Below are 19,657 nucleotides of genomic sequence, written 5' to 3'. Positions count from 1 at the left end.
TCGAGTACGGCAACAACAGCAAGTTGTAATTATTTGGAATTGACTATATTAAATTGATAGCAACAGTAAGCTCAGTACAAATGGATCCTTAGCCCGGGTCTTAATTAACCCCAATTTATATATAATGGGCCATTAGTTAGGCCCAATAACAAATGGATCCTTAGCCCGTGAAACCTATTGGTCCACCGATGGTTTTGCGCTTCCCCTCGTCATCGTCCGCCGCCCGATGCCGTGTTCGTGATGTACGGCGATTTCGCACCGGAGAAAGCCACACGAGCCTTTCTCGGTTCGCCGCCGTCATTCTCTCTTCTCTCTCGTCCTATACCTCGCCTAATCTTTGGTGGGAAGCCTGCCTCCGAGATGAAACCCTAGCCCGCGGTCTCTTTCGTCCTCTGACATTTCGCTCCAATCGCCGCAGTTCAAGTACGTCGTAGCTACGGTTCGAATGGCGTGGAAAGATTCGACCTCCTGTTGCTTTCTTGGTTGAATTTTTTCGCAGTTCCAGGAGTGCAAAAAGGCGGTTTCGAGGAGCAGCATGGGGATGATTTAGGTTCCCAATTCGAAGATATCATCGATCACATGTGGCAAGTGTGATTTCCATTGCTCTCAATTGATGAGGGAAGTTATCATTTACGGTCTGGACCTGGGCAGTCGGCAGTGATATCCTCCGAGATAAAAACCTTAAGCTCCCGAGGTGTCAATTGAAGACCGAGGTTGGAAGAGATTTTGGTACTAGTGCGGACGTCGATAGTCAAAGTAAGGCCTTCTCTCATTATGTTTAAAATAAACTTTTATATCGATTGAAAAGGGTTAGGATATTTCATAAAATATTTTACGGGAAGGTACTCTCTAACTATCTTCAACAGTCTTTCTTTGGTATCTTGTTCATGTAAGTAACAAAGGGAGATAACCCGTAATTGTCTATCTTGGATCCTTGCTCATGTGGGCAGATGGGTGGAGGGTGGCTTTGTCTTCTCTTTTCATCCTAGACATCACTCGACGGTTGTGTATCAGATGACTATTGGCTGACGACGTACTCCCTATCACCAATCATGCTTTATCAAGTTCTTGGATAGTTTTTTGACCTTTATCTTATTTTTCGGTAGATTCTTGAACTCCTAAACATGATGCATTATGTATTCTACTAGTTGCTTCTTTACCTTGCTTGGAAGTACAAAAACATTTCGTTGCTTGCTGAGTTTGTGGTATTTATATCACTCCCCCCCCTTTAGGAGTACTTGTAACTTAGCTCTATTTGAGGAAGACTTGGTAAACTCTATGCAGATAGAAGGCCATTTTACATAAGAAGCTTGTTTAGAGTGGTGTATTCATGGCATAATGGCTGGTGAGCAAATGACTCGTGTAACATGATCAACTCTGCAAGCAATGAGGTATGTGTCACTCGAATACACCTATTTGTGCTCCTGTTAGTGGAGACAAAATAAGGGGAAAAAAATATTAAATTGCATATTTTCATATTGTTTTACTAAATTTCAGTTTAGTATATATACATATTTCTGCAAAATTTGAAAGTGATGTGTATGCGGTTATAGCTAATTTATGTCAATTGACTGTTAATTGAAATTACTGTTGATGAAAGTTACCCTTTAAAAACTCATTATAATATGTCAAGATCATTTTAGGTAACTTAATGTTTTATATTATTCTTTAGAACTTAAAATCAAGGTTCGAAATATCATACTGTACCGGTGTTTCAACGTTCGCTCGGTACGGTACGGAACGGTATATATATATATATATATATATAATTTTATTATTATTATTTGTTCCGTTCGGTAACGAACGGTCTGCGTACCGGTATACCGTTGGACCGGTACGTACCGCCCATACCGGACGGTATTATTCGGTATTGTCTACCTTGTTTAAAACTAACTGATGTTAGTGAAGTAGTTAACTTGAATATTCTAAATGAATGCTAACATGACAGATATATGTCAAGAATCTGGGCGTAATTTTTCAAAATGAATGATATATTTCTAATAATTATTGGTAAATTTCACATGTTTTGTTTATCCTGTAACGTGTTGTTAATATTATCCTGATATCATGGTGGCATTTCTTCCAAGCCATACAAGTGTTCCGCTTGGTGGTGCACATACAGCTTTATGAGTTCGATATGACGGATAGTTTTGCTTCCATTGGGTGTCAGGTGCATTAACCACATTTGCAAATATCACAAAAAGATCAAGGAATTGCAAGGAGTTGAGGAGCATCTGAAAAATCAATAGAAACTATTAGGTAAGTTATTGCCTGTAGCAGACAAATTGAGCCTCTTTGTTCTTAAATTTCTATGCTGCTTGGGGATTTTAAGCTTTTGCGTATACATTTGAAAGTGATGTGTATGCGGTTATAGCTAATTTATGTCAATTGACTGTTAATTGAAATTACTGTTGTTCTTAAATTTGAAAGTGATGTGTATGCGGTTATAGCTAATTTATGTCAATTGACTGTTAATTGAAATTACTGTTGATGAAAGTTACCCTTTAAAAACTCATTATAATATGTCAAGATCATTTTAGGTAACTTAATGTTTTATATTATTCTTTAGAACTTAAAATCAAGGTTCGAAATATCATACTGTACCGGTGTTTCAACGTTCGCTCGGTACGGTACAGAACGGTATATATATATATATATATATATATATAATTTTATTATTATTATTTGTTCCGTTCGGTAACAAACGGTCTGCGTACCGGTATACCGTTGGACCGGTACGTACCGCCCATACCGGACGGTATTATTCGGTATTGTCTACCTTGTTTAAAACTAACTGATGTTAGTGAAGTAGTTAACTTGAATATTCTAAATGAATGCTAACATGACAGATATATGTCAAGAATCTGGGCGTAATTTTTCAAAATGAATGATATATTTCTAATAATTATTGGTAAATTTCACATGTTTTGTTTATCCTGTAACGTGTTGTTAATATTATCCTGATATCATGGTGGCATTTCTTCCAAGCCATACAAGTGTTCCGCTTGGTGGTGCACATACAGCTTTATGAGTTCGATATGACGGATAGTTTTGCTTCCATTGGGTGTCAGGTGCATTAACCACATTTGCAAATATCACAAAAAGATCAAGGAATTGCAAGGAGTTGAGGAGCATCTGAAAAATCAATAGAAACTATTAGGTAAGTTATTGCCTGTAGCAGACAAATTGAGCCTCTTTGTTCTTAAATTTCTATGCTGCTTGGGGATTTTAAGCTTTTGCGTATACATTTGAAAGTGATGTGTATGCGGTTATAGCTAATTTATGTCAATTGACTGTTAATTGAAATTACTGTTGTTCTTAAATTTGAAAGTGATGTGTATGCGGTTATAGCTAATTTATGTCAATTGACTGTTAATTGAAATTACTGTTGATGAAAGTTACCCTTTAAAAACTCATTATAATATGTCAAGATCATTTTAGGTAACTTAATGTTTTATATTATTCTTTAGAACTTAAAATCAAGGTTCGAAATATCATACTGTACCGGTGTTTCAACGTTCGCTCGGTACGGTACGGAACGGTATATATATATATATATATATATATATATATATATATATATAATTTTATTATTATTATTTGTTCCGTTCGGTAACGAACGGTCTGCGTACCGGTATACCGTTGGACCGGTACGTACCGCCCATACCGGACGGTATTATTCGGTATTGTCTATCTTGTTTAAAACTAACTGATGTTAGTGAAGTAGTTAACTTGAATATTCTAAATGAATGCTAACATGACAGATATATGTCAAGAATCTGGGCGTAATTTTTCAAAATGAATGATATATTTCTAATAATTATTGGTAAATTTCACATGTTTTGTTTATCCTGTAACGTGTTGTTAATATTATCCTGATATCATGGTGGCATTTCTTCCAAGCCATACAAGTGTTCCGCTTGGTGGTGCACATACAGCTTTATGAGTTCGATATGACGGATAGTTTTGCTTCCATTGGGTGTCAGGTGCATTAACCACATTTGCAAATATCACAAAAAGATCAAGGAATTGCAAGGAGTTGAGGAGCATCTGAAAAATCAATAGAAACTATTAGGTAAGTTATTGCCTGTAGCAGACAAATTGAGCCTCTTTGTTCTTAAATTTCTATGCTGCTTGGGGATTTTAAGCTTTTGCGTATACATTAATCATGCTTATGTGTTGTTCTGGTTTGGAATCTTTTACGTTGTTGCATCTACATTATTGATAGTCCAAAACTTGGTCATTTTAATCTTTGCAAACTCGAGCATACCATTTTGGACAGTGGTTCTTACGTGGAATGACATGGATGCATGAGGGGCCCAAATTGTTCATTTGTGTGGGGCAACCCTAGTATGTTATCTGACCATATTGGCTGACATGCAAACACCAGATATATCATGGACCCTGTTAAATACCATGTTAGTTTAATCTGATATGTGCAGGCATATAAAGGTGCTGGCAAAATTTGAGTAGTTGCTTCTGGTTCTAGCATGTGAAGTAGCAAACAAATATTTAAGTCTTCTGTCTTTGATTTGTATATTATTGTTCAAAAGATGTGTTGCAAGTTATTGTCTTCTGGCATCCTTGTTTCCCAAAAAGACAATACACAATGGATTTTTCTTCTAATTATTATTGCTATTTTACTCCGTATTCCTCCAAAAAAATTTATGGCGTCTCTTGGAGCTATTGTTGTCGCCTAAGCAGTCTTGCATTAAGGGTGGTTGATGTTATGATAATGTTTGGGGTTCATTCTGCTCAAGTTACTGGGCCAATGGGCACATAAACTCATAGCTTGTGCAGGCCATCCATGAACAAACATCTGACCGCACAAGGTTGTTGAATTATCTGCAGATGGCCGATGATGATTGGCAATTAAGGTATGTTCCATTTTGGTGCCAGTGTCTCTTTTCACTCTTCTGTCGATCGTATTCAATCTTGATTCCTGCTCCTCTTTTTCCCGCTCTGATGGAGATGTTTGGCTGCTGGTGCTTGCATCGCCATCAGATGTCTGCAGACTGGTTCCAAGGGCAAACACTTGGAGCTGATATTACTCTTACAATCAATGGGCTATGGGCTATGGGAGGGGAGGACATGACTAGGCGAGGACAGATTTGACATCGAAGACCTTCAAGAGAAGTATCAAATCTCAGCCATGCGTGGCCTCAGAGTTCCGCCATCAACACACCACATTATGCTGGCTCGTTATTATCGATCACCAGCAATTTTTCCACCGGTCTGTTCAAATCAGTAGCGACGACCGCGGGTTGATTTAAAATGTGGTCAAGTCCAACTCGCACGCATGGAAAAAGGGAAGAGAGAGAGAGTGAGAGAGAGTCCATGATCAACGTGGAATACTGGTCGGAGGGCATTTATCACGGACATGTCGTTGTCCGATCCCTTGTTGGTTTTGGATGGATGAGAAGCGTGAGTTGTGAGTGTAGAAGGCTTCTCATCTACATACCTTTTGGATCCACTTTCTTAGGAGTACAATGGTGAAGTGACGATGAAGATAATGCAATGCGTGTCATGAGCTTGGGTATTAAGATAATTTTGAATGCTTAATTAAGTTTGACCTCTATGGTTCTCATCATGATGAATGTTCTTCTGTCTCATATGGTGAATGTTAAGCTGAGCATATATCTATCTGTATATGAGAGAAGAACCAAAATAATTGAGTTGTATGTACTGGGATTGCTATCAAACATACGCAGACGCTCTTGAAATCTCAGCTAGAATTTGCAAGCACAGAAGGAAAGAAGCAAGACAACCAAACACTCTCTTTCTCTTTTCTTGACATGTAACAGGTGGTATGTGTACCTCAAACCAGGAGCACTCTTCTGTGTTTTTGTACATATATCTGAATCACACCCCCGACCGAAACAAAAGTACGACGAGAAAAGCTCTCTTTGTTACGATCTTTCCTCTATCCCTATCGACCATTTGGTACTCAAAAAGGCTTTCTAAGTCCCTTGAAATCCATGGTGTCGACACATTCTTCCCTTCCCCTGCAACCATTCAATAGTTTGAGAAGATTGGTAGCTCTCTCTTTGGTCGCCTCACCGCACCCAACCTGCAGTAGAAGTAGGAGTTTCTGAAAGGCCCCGGCTTGTAGGGCCTCCTGCAAGCATCTCCCTCTCCCTTCTCCCCCCACTTCGTCGTCCCTGCAGAGCTTCCACAGCGCCGAGACGACCAACTCCGTGGCCATGTCCGACACGCGGAACATCTTCTTCGCCAGCACCGGCATCGTGAGCGCGTGGCCGTAGGCCTTCTCCCTGCCGCTCCCGCAGCCCAGCAGCACGTCGAGCACGGCCAGTGCCTTCTCGCACATGCTCTTCTCGGGGCCGACAAGGACCTCTATGAGCACAGGCACCAGCCCCAGATCGACTACTCTTGACGCGGCCCTCTCGTCGCGGTTAATCATATAGAAGATGGAGACGAGAGAAGCCTTCGCTGCCTGAGGGGATATGGGCTCTTCGACGAGCTTGGCCAACGCCTCCACCAGCCCCTTGGTCCCGGCGATGACATCTGCTCCCGCTCCGTTGGATGCAAGAAGCTCCTTCACCACCAAAGCCGCATTGAGCCTTGTAGCCCAGCTTCCATGCTGCAAGATCGACACGAGGCGATTCAGGGACTCGGGCGATCCGATGCGGGAAGCAGCTTCCTCGCCCAGCGGTAACAGCGTCGCCAATGCCTCCAAGGCTTCCTCCAAAATCTCTGCCGCCGGCGACTCGGAAGATGCACCGGCAAATGCGTTAAAGGTGGCGGCCAGAACTCCGTTCGTGCCATTCGACGCGAAGCACCTTCTGTTCCGCTCGCTTTCGCTCGCCAAGTTCTTGACCTTCACCACCAACTGCTCGCACCGAGCACGGTCGCCACGCCGGGTGGCCTCATCGATCTCCGACATCATGTCCGCCACCTGGGATCCGGTCACGGGAATCTTAGGTGTGGGGATCCTCTCGACTCCCAGGGACCGGTTGGCGACGCACCAATCCTGTATCACCTTCCGGATCGAATGGTTCGGGATGAGCTCCTCGTTCTCCATCTCCCGGTTCGTGACCGGGCACGTCGTGTTCCCCAGCCCCAGCCACGTCTCGATGCTCTGCCGGTCGTAGGTGATCCCCGTGGACGCCGTCACCGGGTCCTTCATCAGCTCCAACGATATCGGGCACAAGAAGTGCATCGGGATCGAGATCTCCGTGCGAGAAACGCTCTTTTCTGGCTTGGTCTTCTGGCCTGATTTACGGCTTCTCCATGGCAAGGCCATGAACACAACTTGGTGTATTGGATTTTGTCCGAGGCTGAAAGATTCGCAATGGAAGAGGTCGAAGGAAGGGAAGGCAATGGATGAGTCTATATAAATCCATCTCGCTAAGACGAAGGAGCGAATTGTTCAAAGCGCAAAGCGTTGTCTTTGAACGTTGACCGTTGAAGTTTGAATGTTTAACCCGCGGAGAGGAAACGGTGAGAGAGAGAGAGAGAGAGAGAGCGACCAAATTTGTGCGATTACCTGATGGATTGAACGAGACAATAAACTAAATGGGAGAGTGCGACTCGATTGACCACCGGCTCGATCGAGTCTTCTTGCAGTAACAAAAAGAAAAGGGTGGCGTAAAAGATAGCTGTAAAAACAACGTAGCTCAACCTTTTGTTTCAGCTTCTTCAACGCAAATCGGAGAATCCTGCGGTGACAACAGTTGCCTAAGTTTTGGCCGCATTACCTTGACTGGCTTCCTTCAACATCTGCTGCTGATATCTGTCATAAGTCTTAGGTTTTCAGTTCCGAGTAATGCTTCATCTGCCGTTCCAAGTGAGAAAAGTTTTTGGCTCTTTGCGCTTCTTTACTTGGTGGTCAAAAATGATGAAGGACCACAAGAAGAAGAAGAAGAAGAAGATGATGATGATGAAACAGAGCAAGGTACTGTTGAACCAAAGCAAACCAAATTTTCACTTTTTTGCTTTGTCTTGATTACTGTTTGACTTATGTAACTTGAGATACTGATAGGGAAAATGTCAATGATGGCCGGATCAATTCGACTCAATTCAGACTTACCTATGGGCGCAAGAAGTCTAAAATGGTCGGTACGATAGCTCGAACACTCGCCCACAACTTGGGTGTGCGCTCCATAGTCAATTGCATGAAAACCAAGGTCGGATGGGCTTCTCGACATGATCCCTTTATAGTGAGTAGCGGACAAGGTAGAGTAATTTTAACAAATAGACATCGATTACCGTGTTTAATATAATATTTTATAATGAGTTAAGAATATTTCTTGTCTCGCCGTTCTACCCAATTGGATATCAAAATAAGGATGGAAAACCGTCCAACTACAACCTCTGGTCCACTAGAAGGCTTTATCTTTCTTTCAGTGAGCTTTGTTGATTAGTAAGCAGTCAATATGTGTACTATATCAAATGGTTCTCGGTCACAATCTTGCTGTTTAATTCAACCAAAGTTATAGGTAACGGTACTCTTTTTACAGGTCAAAAGTAGGCAATAAGAAAAGATGGATCAATATCAAATGGTCTCTTTGGTTAACTGAGACCAAACTTTTGATGGGCATTGCAATTGTACCAACCACTTCAACACTGCAAAACCGGCAGGTTCGGTTCTGTACGATTTGTATGTGATGTAAATTCCCAAATCCAAAAGTTTTATGTTCTACAGGAGTTTGAACTTGAAGCTAATGATAACATAATGTGTACAGAGGAATCAGAAACGAGGGAAAAGGAAATTGAGTAATTGGATGATGTAGCAAGTGTGATAAAGAGAATCAGAAATGACTCGACTTTAGGCATCTTTGGAGCTTTCTTGCAGAATGATATGAAACTTGTTCTCATAGGAAAATAAGTAATCTGATTATAATTGCAGACTCGAGTGCTGGAGTTGAACTTGTAGAGCATAGAAAGCAGCGACAGGAACTATATGTCGCAGTCAAATTTCTTCCACAGGTTACTATTTCATCTGGTACTCTGAATTGCATGTAAGAGATAGAAGAATCAGAAATGAGTTAGGCATTCCTTGGAGCTTATTTGCAGAGTGTTGTGATATGATTTGCAGCTTATTTGTTCATATATAATAGCTGATTTGACATATAAGATGTCACAATCAAGCAGTGACAGCAGCTGTATGTCACAATCAGATTTCTTCTGCAGATAACTGTTCCATCCAGAACTCTGAATCGTTCGCGGGGTAAGAGAATCAGAGATGAGTTCAGGCATGCTTGGAACTTACTTGCAGAATGATATGAAACTTGTTCTTCCTTTTCTTTGCACTAGCTTAAAAAAGAAAGAGAAACATGTGATTGTTCTGACTTGATTGCAGATTTGAGTTCTCTAGTTGAATTTGAAGAACATAGCAAAGCAGGGACAGCGGCTACCTGTCACAGTCAAGTTTCTTTCTGCAGATAAACGTTTCATCTAGAACTCTTGAATTCTAAGTAGAAGAAGAGGATATAAGATTTGACAGCTTGACTAGGGCATCTATTGGCTTGATGAGATCGCAAACGCTCCTACAAAATGGTGCCGGTGATACTTCTAAGACTAACTTTCCAAGATTTAAAGACGAGAAGACTGACCTCAACTCAAGAATTATAATTTAATATAGTGGTGATCTCAGTGTCTTCAGACTGTATCGGAGAAAACTTTGTTGAGCAGAAGGACTAATGCAGAAATACTTGAAATGGAGTCTTCATGCTTTATGTATGCATGCTTTTAAATCATCACACCTTTCTTTTGGTATCAGTGAGGCATGTTGCAAAGAATCAAAAACTGTGATTTTACTTGTGGAATTGAAGGATTTGAGAGACTCCGGCTAACTGAGTTTAGTATCAATTATAATTCAGATATTCTGATGTTAGAAAAAGAAAGTTTAATTATAATGGAGGAATTTTCTTAATTATAATTATTATCTTACATCAATAATTGAGATTACATATATTCTCAATCTCTCATAATCTCTAATCCATTTTTTATAACGATCCTGTAACGGAAGAAAAAAAATAAGAAGAGTTAATTCTCTTTACAGATCGACGTCGATGTGGCTTTCGGATTCGATGATGGTACACTTATAATTTAGATAAATTTTTTTTGAATGATATCGAAAGGTATGCATCGTAAATCTGATCTATCGTTATTTGATTTTAATTTCTGATATTAATTTTTTTACATAATAATATCATAATCATGATTTTTATGCTTATAATTAGTATCAAAGTCATGTTTTTAAAAATTAAATATCCTAGATCTATTTATTAGCACTCTTCACTTACGAAAATATGTTATTCGATTTTTATTTACGATACTTAAACGATCACTTTTCTGTTTAGTCCATCTTATCGATTGCTTGCGGCCGATTGCGAGGTTCTTTGTGTTTGATCGAGGTACATTTGACAACTTATTATTGATGATAATATTGTTGAGGCTGATAACCTCTAATGGTCACTAGCCTAATGGTGGGCAGCGATGAAGTACCATAAGGTGCAACGGCCTTACAGTAGCTGTAGTAGTATTAGTGCTTGTGGCGACTATGGTGACTAGAGCAATCGTGTTGTGACAATCGTGCGAGTTGTGCATGCACACAATCGCGCGTGGACATGATGGCACAACACCACACTACGACCTGGAGAGGTTGCCGGTCGATAATATCAGTACTATCGTCGTAGACAGTCGTAGGTGGTATGCAGACAACAACTGCGCACCGAGGCATACAAAAGGTTTTTTCTTTCATATAAAGAAAGCGGAGCCAAATTAAGATCACCTTCAACAATTAACACAGTTCTGTTCTCATAAAAAAAATTCTTATATTAAGATAATAATTTAAAGAAAAATTCCCTGTTGCAGTGGTGGAAATCCATACGTTACAAGCCTAATTCAGATGGAGAATGCGAAGTTCAAATTCTGGAAGAATGAACTACAAAAAGTGCGTGAAGAAGGATACCGTCGAGAGCAGGAAAATCTCAGTTCCTTCACTAAGAAATATATGGCGCTTCCGATCCCCAAATCTATCCCTATTTGTGCTCGTCTGCAATCTCCCCAGAACCTGACTTAGTCAACTCCCAAGCATCTGGAAGCTCAGCTGAGAGATGAAGCCATTTATTTCACGACACTCATGTCATCCAGAAGCTATTTTTCTATGAAACAGTCTGCTTTAAATGGTCAAAATGTCTATGCAGACGCTTACGATCGTCTAAGAACCCACTAACAGATCCAGCCCATCCATGCAAGATGGTAGACTTGTGGCACGCCGGTGTTTGAATGCTGGAACTCGTCAACAGAGATTACATGGAAATTTGCAGTGCTTCTCGATGCATACATCTGTTTCCAACCTAGACGACGAGACTTGGCCAACACTCATTGCTTAGCTGGTTTGCTCCTCATCCAACTCAAAACCCAGTAGAGAGCGTACATAGAACAGAGGCATTGATGTGAGGAGGCCATCCTCTCCTATTTCTCCATCATCACTTCACATGGGCGGTGGAGTTTTCAATTGGGATTCCCCCACCGCCCCATCTGTTTGCTGCGTTTTCAGTACGTACTAGTCCACATTTCATGGCACATCGGCCATGCCAAGAGTGTACTCTCTGTTCTTACATCTGTAGTGCATTCTTTGTCGATTCATCGAGTATAGAGAATGAGTTGGGTCCAGTGTCACACACTCGTGAGACTTCTTTTGATGCCCGTCTCTCTGGCTGTGGTTCTTCTCTTCGACATATGAGCAGTTGATGATGGCAAATGATGTCCGAAGCAAAAGTTGATGCAGGACGAGCAGCACAAAAGTGTTTGTTCGATGATAGAAAAGTAGAAGAAAAAGATAATAAATAAATAACAATCAAACTCATTTAAGATGATTATGTTTCGCACCACTCACGCGAAATCAATTTGTGGTCTCACGTCACTCATATTTTGATCGAAAATAATAATTTTGATTTGACTTAAAAATAATAATCTTTTTTTTATATTATAAACTTTTATTTTTATAAAAAATAAAATTTCACTCAGGATTTATAATTTCAATAAAAAATAAAGATTTTTTTTAATCTTTTTTATTATTTTTTTCTTTGTTGAATAAATTTTTAATGTAGGAAAAGAATTTCTAAACTAATCAAATTTATTTAAATAAAAGATAAACTATATTGGTTCGGCACGAATATGATCCCACCAATTCTGATCGGAAGTGTGATAGATAAGCTATACATAATTAAGAAGAAGACCACCATGTTGGTAACTGCTACCTATCGCCGACTTCCAACATGGATGGAAGCAGTTTCGTGGAGACGACGAGGCACTGATGCATCACAATGGTGCCATTTGATAAGCAATTACAGACTACAGTTTTAACGATTACAACAGTCTTCGCTTGCCTTCTTTCCTATTGTCGCTGTTACTACTCGTTCATGCCTTTGCCTTTTGGCCTGCCTCCGCGTTCAGCGCCGCCTCCACCACGGCAGCGTCGCGTGATGCAGTGCATCTTCGGTGGAGTGCTCTGCCGCGTGTCTTACTGTTCATTCCTCTGAATCCTGAAGAGGCAGCTGTTAACATCTGCAATGGTGTTTCTTGTAGACAATATGCGATGGATAGAAGAAAGAAGGCAAGTGATTTAGCAAGTTGCAATTCTGATGCAGAACTAGCACAGGAAGTGATCGGAGAAATGTCTGAGAGAATCAACTACAGATAGTGGCAAATCAAAAGAAACGGACGGAAAGCAAGAAGCAAAAGCAAAGCCAAACCATAAACATGAATAATCACAGATGAGAACTGCATCGTTCTCAATTCATCTTCCATCAGCAGAGGTAAAGGAATCTGCAAAGCCTGGCGGTCTCGTCGGTATGCTGGTCTGGGTGTTGTCTACGCTCGCGAGGAAAGACGATGTGGCTCCGTCGAAGTGGCTGCTGTCATCGAATGCCTGCCATTTCTTCAGTGCTCGAGGAAGTGACATATCGAGGTCGATACCGTAGCTATCCTCTAAATCAGGATCAGAAGGCTTCCACAGCTCGGCGAGCGAGGACAGCACATTGACTGCATGACCCATATCGGGCCTTCGGTATAGTTCTCTGGCGCAGCAGTGACCGGCAAGCTCTGCGACAGTGCTGATGCTTGCAAAGGTCTCCTCGTCGAGATCAATCATTGGGTCTATGGCCTTGGGCAATGTGTCCTTGTTGAGCTGCATCCTCCGGAACCATGTTACCAAGTGCACAGACTCCTCTGGTTGGCTCTCATCGAGCGCTTTCCGACCAGTGATCAGCTCCATCAGTATCACTCCAAAGCTAAACACATCAGCCTTTGTGGTGACTCGACCAGTAACTGCAAAAATTTACAGATAATTGATAGATGCTTCAGCATGTCACAAAGCTTCTTATGTTGATGAGCTTGTGAATCTTTGAATGGAAAATTGAAGTTAATAGAAAGATAATTGACAAAAAATTAAAAGATTACAACAACAAAACAAACATTCAATTATGCATTTCAAAAACTAACCAATCCTGATCGAGACAGGCTAGACGTAATCGTAAACCTCATGAAAGATCAGACGATTTGCTAATAAAACCAATCTAATCGTTGTAATTGAATTGATGGTAAAAGTAAAACTCCAGAAACACAAATCTCCCTCTATTTCTCTTCTTTGATCATCGAGAGCCCCTTAAATGTTACTTATAGTAAGAAAGTACCGTTTGCATATGACCCATATGTCAAACAAATATATTAAACTGTGGATTGTTCATCCATAATGTGCATCTGTTGCCAAGACCATCATCTCATGGAAAATGATTCTCTAGTCTTGCACTATTCTCTCTTTTTGTTTGTAAAATTTATAAATATCTTTCAGTGAAAATTATTCCTATATTTCCCCTCAAACCTTGCATCTCAAAAGTATCAAAGACAGCATCTGATTCAAATACAGTAGCAAAGACAGAAGTTTAATCGCAAAATCAAAGAGAGAACTAATTCATCATCAACCAGTGCAAACAAATTCAAGAATTTCAGTACACTATGCAAGTTAGACATGCAGTCAACAATAAGTTAAATGATAACAATAACGTCAAAGTCATCTTATGTGTTCCAGCTTACTACAAGATGCTTATTATATTGCCATATTTCTTAATAATCTATAATCATGTTCAAATTTTGCTACCATCAGAATTTAATAGAACTATCTCTTTATCCCAAAGAAGCATTTCTTTCTTAACCATGTTTTTGTAAAACTACATAATTTGGATAAGTGACCAATTTGCTACATTATTCAGGACATTCATACGGTGTCAACTAATGCCTGCAAGTATACAGGTGCCTAGATCAATATAAATAAACAAACAGAGACTGTAAGTCTTTAGTATTAGGAGTTAGCACTAAAACATTGATGAGATATTTCAGGACATTGAACTACTGAATCAGGACCTGAGGGTTGTAGGTAGGACTATAAGAAATTCTTTTAAGAGCTTAGAGGGTTGTATCAAACAGATTGCATAATTAATCACATGTGTATCTTAGTTGCATGATGCAGTATAGCAGCTCAGTGATAGTTTTGAGAATTACCAGCATACTCTGGAGCAAGATAACCAAAGGTACCAGCTAGCCTTGTTTCAACAGAACAACCTTTTCCATCTGGTGCAAGTCGGACAAGACCAAAATCTGCAACTTTAGCTTTCATGTCATCCCCAAGGAGGATGTTAGAAGGTTTGAGATCCCTGTGGATGAAGCTCTGATGTGCCAAATTGTGTAGATATTCCACACCCCTCGCCACATCCAGTGCTATGCTTAGCCTTTTCTTCCATTCCAAAGGCTTCAATCCTTCCTCCTTCCAGTCTAGAAGATGGCGACTCAGTGTCCCCTGAGGCATGTACTCGTAGACCAAGAGCCTCTCGTTCCCATCTAAGCAATAACCCAAAAGGGAGACCAAATTCCGATGCCTGACCTTGGTAAGCACTGCAATCTCAGATTTGAATTCATTCAGGCCCTTTGTTCCGATGATGCCTGCCTCCATCCTCTTGACTGCAATCTTTGTGCCATCGTGGAGCTCACCCTTGTAGACTGTACCAAAACCACCACGCCCCAGAATGTTCTCTTCGCTAAAATTGTTGGTCACATTCCTAAGAACTTGAATAGAAATCACCATATTCCCTGCATCAATTACATGAACATCACTTGGGCCACTACTTGTTCGACTGTAAGATTCGCTAGCGGTCATGCCACCATTCATGCTTGAACCCACGACCGTGATCTTCACCATATCCTGGTCGGACCCCGAAAGCCGTGGGTGTATCACTGTAGTGTTCGGACTCTGAACCCTACCAGAATTCTGCAACTTTCTCTTGTAATAGCAGAGACCCAATAGTCCAGCAAGGCTGACACCGAAGACCCCTGCGACCACTAAACCCACAATAACACTTATGGAACCAGAAGAAGACTTCCCACTGCTGCCGCTGCTCCCATCAACAGAACCTGCTGGATTTGAATCACTACCATTATGAGCAGAATCAGAGTCAGAACCTGGCGGAGCAATGGCAGGCTTCCCCATATTGACATTCCCATCAGTCTTCAGTAATACATTCTGGCTAAAGCTTGGAACTTGACCCCGTAGAGAGTTGTTGGAGACGTCCAATTCCTTCAGCGATGTCAAATTGGTAAGCGTGGACGGGATCGTCCCGGTGAGGTTATTATTTGAAAGCATCATCCTCTGCAATGTGGTGAACAAACTGAAATCCGGCGAGATTGTCCCATTGAGGTCCATCCTTGAGAAATTAATCACAGTGATGTTGCCACCGGCGTCGCAGCTGATCCCCAGCCACCCGCACGGGTTGTTTCCTTTCCAGTTTTCGGCGAACCCACTTGGGTAGCGGAAACTTTTGGCGATGGATAGCAAGATAGTGACTCGGTGGTCACACTCCCCTGCCGTGTTCAGACAAAAACTCTCGCTTTGAGGGACAAGGTCTACTGTCGCCGAATCCGGGAAGATCGGCACCGGACCCTGAAGCAGGTTATTGGTGAGCGTGACCTTGGAGAGCGACTTGAGCTCGGTCAAGGAGTAGGGCACGACGCCGGTGAGCTGGTTATCCCGGAGCTGGAGATCGCGCAAGCTAGTGTGGCCGGAGAAGTCCGGGAGCGGCCCAGAGAATTCGTTGGAGTGCAGCCAGAGCTCCTCGAGAGCGGTCATGTTCTCGACGAAGTCGATCCCGCCGGAGAGGCGGCTGCGGCCCCGCTGGTTGTTCAGCCAGAGCGATCGGAAGGGAGCGACCGCGAAGGCCGACGGAACGGGACCGGAGAGCAGGTTGAAGGCCAGGCCAAGGTGGTCGAGGCCGGGGAAGGAGGTGGCCAGGAAGTCCGGGAGAGGGCCGGAGACGTTGGCGGCGTTGGCGGAGAAGTTGACGAGGGCGGTGGCATCGCTGAGGGTGGCGGGGAGGGGCCAGGGCGCGAAGGGGTTCTCGTCGAGGTAGGCGGACTGGAGGGAGGAGAGACCAGAGAAGAAGTCAGGGGGGATGGAGGAGAAGAGGTTGTGGTGGAGGAGGAGGCTCTGCAGGGAGGAGAGGCCGGCGAGGGAAGGGAGAGGCCCGGATAAGCGGTTGTTTTGGAGCTCCAACCGTGAAAGGGAGGTAAGGTTCCGGACGTCGGCGGGGAGTGAGCCGGCAAGGTTGCGATTACCGACCTGGATGGTGGTGACACGGCCTCCGGAACAGGCGACGCCGGCCCAGTCGGAACAGGGGTCGGCGGAGGGGGACCAGTCGAGGGCCCGGTCGGCGCCGAGGGCGTTGGCAACGGCCAGCATTGCGGCGAGGTCGCCGGGGTCGGTGTCGGCCGTGGCCCGGGGGGCGGCACTGGCGAGGAGAAGCAGCAGCAGGACGTTGGCCGCCGCCGCCGCCGCGAGGAGGAGCTCGGCGGATCGGCGGGGGGAGGGATCGGCCATGATTAGTCCCAAGTTCTAGGGTTTGAGAGAAGAGAAGAGCATATAGGCCATGAGAGAGAGAGAGAGAGAGAGATAGAGAGAGAGAGGGGGGGGAGTCGGAAGAACAGTAGGGATTAGCACTTCAAGGGTAAGGGTGGTGGGGCCCCCGGGATTTGTGCGGACGGAACGGGCTTTTGCCCGATGGATTCTTTTTGCGTCGCCATCAACGTGACGGTTGCCATTTTTGGGCGTTCGGCGCGCTGTTCATCGGCCTCCACTGAATGTGCCCCGTCACGTTACGTGGCGTAATTATCACAGCCAGATCAAAGTTGATCAAGACTGGATGATCTCAAATCAATGGGCAGGATTTCACTATAGGATGATCAAGCTCTGCATTATCACAACCAGATCAAATTGATCGAGACACGATGATCTCAAATCAATGGCCAGGATTTCACTATAGGAGGACCAAGCTCTGCAGCCATCCGGCCTCGATTTATTGAAACTAAATAACGAAATTTAGGTCAACATAATATGATTTATTCTGGTGTCATCCTATTCATCCACTCCATGAAAAATCCGACTCATTCGAATTCGTATGAATAATTTGTCATAATTTTTAAGTAACGCATATGTCAATATTATTACATGTATTGTATGAGACATTGCATTAAAGAGAATCTAAAAGAAGATAAGAAAGTTAGATAGAGCAGGGGACACGTTTGAGACATGTTCGTAATTAATGTCAGCCCTCCTCTATGTCGTATTATAGGGGATCTAACGTAACGATACGCCGTCTCGGAGCCGGACGCCAAAACTCCATCACCAACTTTACTCTTAAGATCTGTATCATTATCCCATCGACGCACACCAAATTTACATTGGATTGAATTGGACTCAACCGTTACGAACAATATATAGCTATTTGACGAAGGATTCAAGCATACTAATTCCACAACAGAGGTGACAGATGCGTTGCTTGTGTTCCTTCTCTCCCCACCCAAGACAAAAGTGTTCATTCTATACCAAACCCAACTCCCAATGCCACCACAGCAGCAAGCAAGAGATTCCCATCCCTATTAAGCTATAAAAATGAGGAGGGCGGAGCTTCGTCATCGCCGACGCAGTCCATGCAACGAACGCCACCCTCGACGCCATGCCCAACACGGTGAAGCCTGCGTTCCTGGTCACCGCCCATGTCACCAAAGTCGCCCATGTGCTCGCCCTCACGGTGTTCGTCCTCGTGCTCGCGTGGGTTCTGCACTTCCGAGGCGGCGCCGCCAGGCTGCACTCCGATGACCCCAATCTCATCTTCAATGTACAGGGTTCCCCTACTTCGTTGCACATCGTATGAGCACCTGATAACCCCTCTTCCTCGTTTTGATTCGTTCGTTGGGTGATTCTGACAGGTGCATCCTCTTGTGATGTGTATGGGGTTCATTCTGGTGATCGGAGAAGGTACGTGATCTTGTCAGTAATGGACGTATAATGCCTATATGATTGATTACTTAAGACATGGCAATGTGTCATGAGCAGGTATCATGGCTTACAAGACAATCCCAGCTCGGAAGGAAACACAGAAGTTTGTCCACCTGATGCTTCATCTAGTTGCACTGGGCCTCGGAATCCTTGGCATCTATGCTGCCTTCAAGTACCACAGCGCCAACACCATGCCCGACATGTTAAGCTTGCATTCCTGGTTGGGCATGTGCACCATCTGCTTATTCGGCTTGCAGGTTCTTCTTCCTTCCTCCATTGCAACTCATCTCTCTCTCGTTCGAGATTAGTAACAAGGAAGAAGTCTCTCGTTCTCGTTTGCTTGCAGTGGCTGTTCGGGTTCGTGAACTTCTGGTTTCTGAAAGCGTCGGAGCCGACGAGAATATTGCTGCTCCCATTGCATGTTTCTGCCGGGCTAGCAATCTTTCTATTGACGGTGTGCACGGCGGAGACGGGATTTGTGCAGATCGATGCAGCGCCGGGAGCAGAATCTCGGTTGATCAACTTCACTGGCCTATTCATCCTGCTGTTTGCTGTGGCCGTGAGCATTTCAGTGGCCCTTCCCAGGGTGTCCATTTAGACCTTGATATGCTAGAGATGTTTGAGTATTATTTGCCTTGTGTTTTCTCTCTATTTTTGTTGTCAGTGGAGCGAGAAAGAGCGAGTGTGCAGTATGTTTCTATGGTTTGCCTATTCAACTAGCTGAATAAAACGAGACATGAGAATGCTGATTCTTTACCGCCTACCGTAGTGTCCTTTTTAAGGTGGTGTTCGTCATTCCCACGAGTGGAGTAAACACCACAAGACACCAACTCTGCCAGTGAATGAGGTCGATCGAACAAACAATTCACATGGAAACCATATGATGCATTGATAAGGACATTCATTTGCCATTTTGCTACTGTTACATTCATGTCATGGCTGCTTATGACTGGCCAGCTGTCCAACATGCAGAAGCCATATCAAATTAAAAGCTATGGCAACAAAGAGCTACCACAAGAAAATGTGATGGCAAAGGAGATGAACATGGGGGCATACACCTCAACTCGTCCACAGCGAAAGCAACAAAACGATGCTTAGAATCTACTTTTATCCTGCCACTGGCATGTCATGAGACAAACATCTGTGACCACCGCATGCGTTGTGGTACCTCAGAACTCACTGCTCGGCTCATGCAGTTCAAAGAGTTTCTGATATCCTCGTTTGAATCACAAATAAAGAAGATTTTTGGTTCTTTATTTTGAGATAAAAGATTTCTTTCTATCCTCACTTGTCGATCAACAGGAA

At 43.1% G+C, this 19,657-nt stretch overlaps 3 protein-coding genes and 1 long non-coding RNA gene across 13 annotated transcripts; 2 read left to right on the top strand and 2 right to left on the bottom strand.

Annotated features, from left to right (window-relative positions):
* Nucleotides 1–180: 180 nt before the first annotated feature.
* Nucleotides 181–5,590, top strand: LOC103968545 (uncharacterized). Of its 10 annotated transcripts, none has more exons than XR_010501675.1 (8): nt 181–756; nt 951–1,033; nt 1,285–1,391; nt 2,171–2,259; nt 3,072–3,160; nt 3,987–4,075; nt 4,705–4,877; nt 5,005–5,590. It is a non-coding gene; the product is annotated as an uncharacterized LOC103968545 (long non-coding RNA). The 10 variants fall into 10 exon arrangements; XR_010501673.1 differs by having other exon boundaries at nt 951–1,102; XR_010501677.1 differs by lacking the exon at nt 951–1,033 and having other exon boundaries at nt 182–423; nt 500–756.
* A 135-nt stretch (nt 5,591–5,725) lies between these two features.
* LOC135650633 (U-box domain-containing protein 21-like) lies at nt 5,726–7,307 on the bottom strand. The gene has a single exon (XM_065170123.1). It carries the CDS (start codon nt 7,262–7,264, stop codon nt 5,948–5,950), a length of 1,317 nt encoding a protein of 438 aa, XP_065026195.1. The 5' UTR covers nt 7,265–7,307; the 3' UTR covers nt 5,726–5,947.
* A 5,268-nt stretch (nt 7,308–12,575) lies between these two features.
* Nucleotides 12,576–16,983, bottom strand: LOC103968543 (receptor protein kinase TMK1). The gene is made up of 2 exons (XM_009381797.3): nt 14,530–16,983; nt 12,576–13,299 (listed from the first exon to the last, which is right to left on the bottom strand). Exons 1-2 carry the CDS (start codon nt 16,892–16,894, stop codon nt 12,770–12,772), a joined length of 2,895 nt encoding a protein of 964 aa, XP_009380072.2. The 5' UTR covers nt 16,895–16,983; the 3' UTR covers nt 12,576–12,769.
* Nucleotides 16,984–17,992: 1,009 nt separating this feature from the next.
* LOC103968542 (probable ascorbate-specific transmembrane electron transporter 1) lies at nt 17,993–19,107 on the top strand. The gene is made up of 4 exons (XM_009381796.3): nt 17,993–18,191; nt 18,283–18,331; nt 18,410–18,609; nt 18,699–19,107. Exons 1-4 carry the CDS (start codon nt 18,030–18,032, stop codon nt 18,948–18,950), a joined length of 663 nt encoding a protein of 220 aa, XP_009380071.2. The 5' UTR covers nt 17,993–18,029; the 3' UTR covers nt 18,951–19,107.
* Nucleotides 19,108–19,657: the final 550 nt, after the last annotated feature.

The sequence above is a fragment of the Musa acuminata genome, chromosome BXJ3-10 (assembly GCF_036884655.1).
Source record: "Musa acuminata AAA Group cultivar baxijiao chromosome BXJ3-10, Cavendish_Baxijiao_AAA, whole genome shotgun sequence".
In the NCBI taxonomy this organism is placed as follows: domain Eukaryota; kingdom Viridiplantae; phylum Streptophyta; class Magnoliopsida; order Zingiberales; family Musaceae; genus Musa; species Musa acuminata.
This window is presented reverse-complemented; position numbering and strand designations above follow the sequence as displayed.

Bases quoted from the DNA above. Each gene is read 5' to 3' on its own strand.
- LOC135650633 (XM_065170123.1), bottom strand. From the start codon at position 7,264: ATGGCCTTGCCATGGAGAAGCCGTAAATCAGGCCAGAAGACCAAGCCA.
- LOC103968542 (XM_009381796.3), top strand. From the start codon at position 18,030: ATGCCCAACACGGTGAAGCCTGCGTTCCTGGTCACCGCCCATGTCACC. The intron at 18,192-18,282 runs GTACAGGGTTCC...TGATTCTGACAG, and splicing joins ACCCCAATCTCATCTTCAAT to GTGCATCCTCTTGTGATGTG. The intron at 18,610-18,698 runs GTTCTTCTTCCT...GTTTGCTTGCAG, and splicing joins TCTGCTTATTCGGCTTGCAG to TGGCTGTTCGGGTTCGTGAA.
- LOC103968543 (XM_009381797.3), bottom strand. From the start codon at position 16,894: ATGGCCGATCCCTCCCCCCGCCGATCCGCCGAGCTCCTCCTCGCGGCG. The intron at 13,300-14,529 runs GTAATTCTCAAA...AAATTTTTGCAG, and splicing joins TCTTGCTCCAGAGTATGCTG to TTACTGGTCGAGTCACCACA.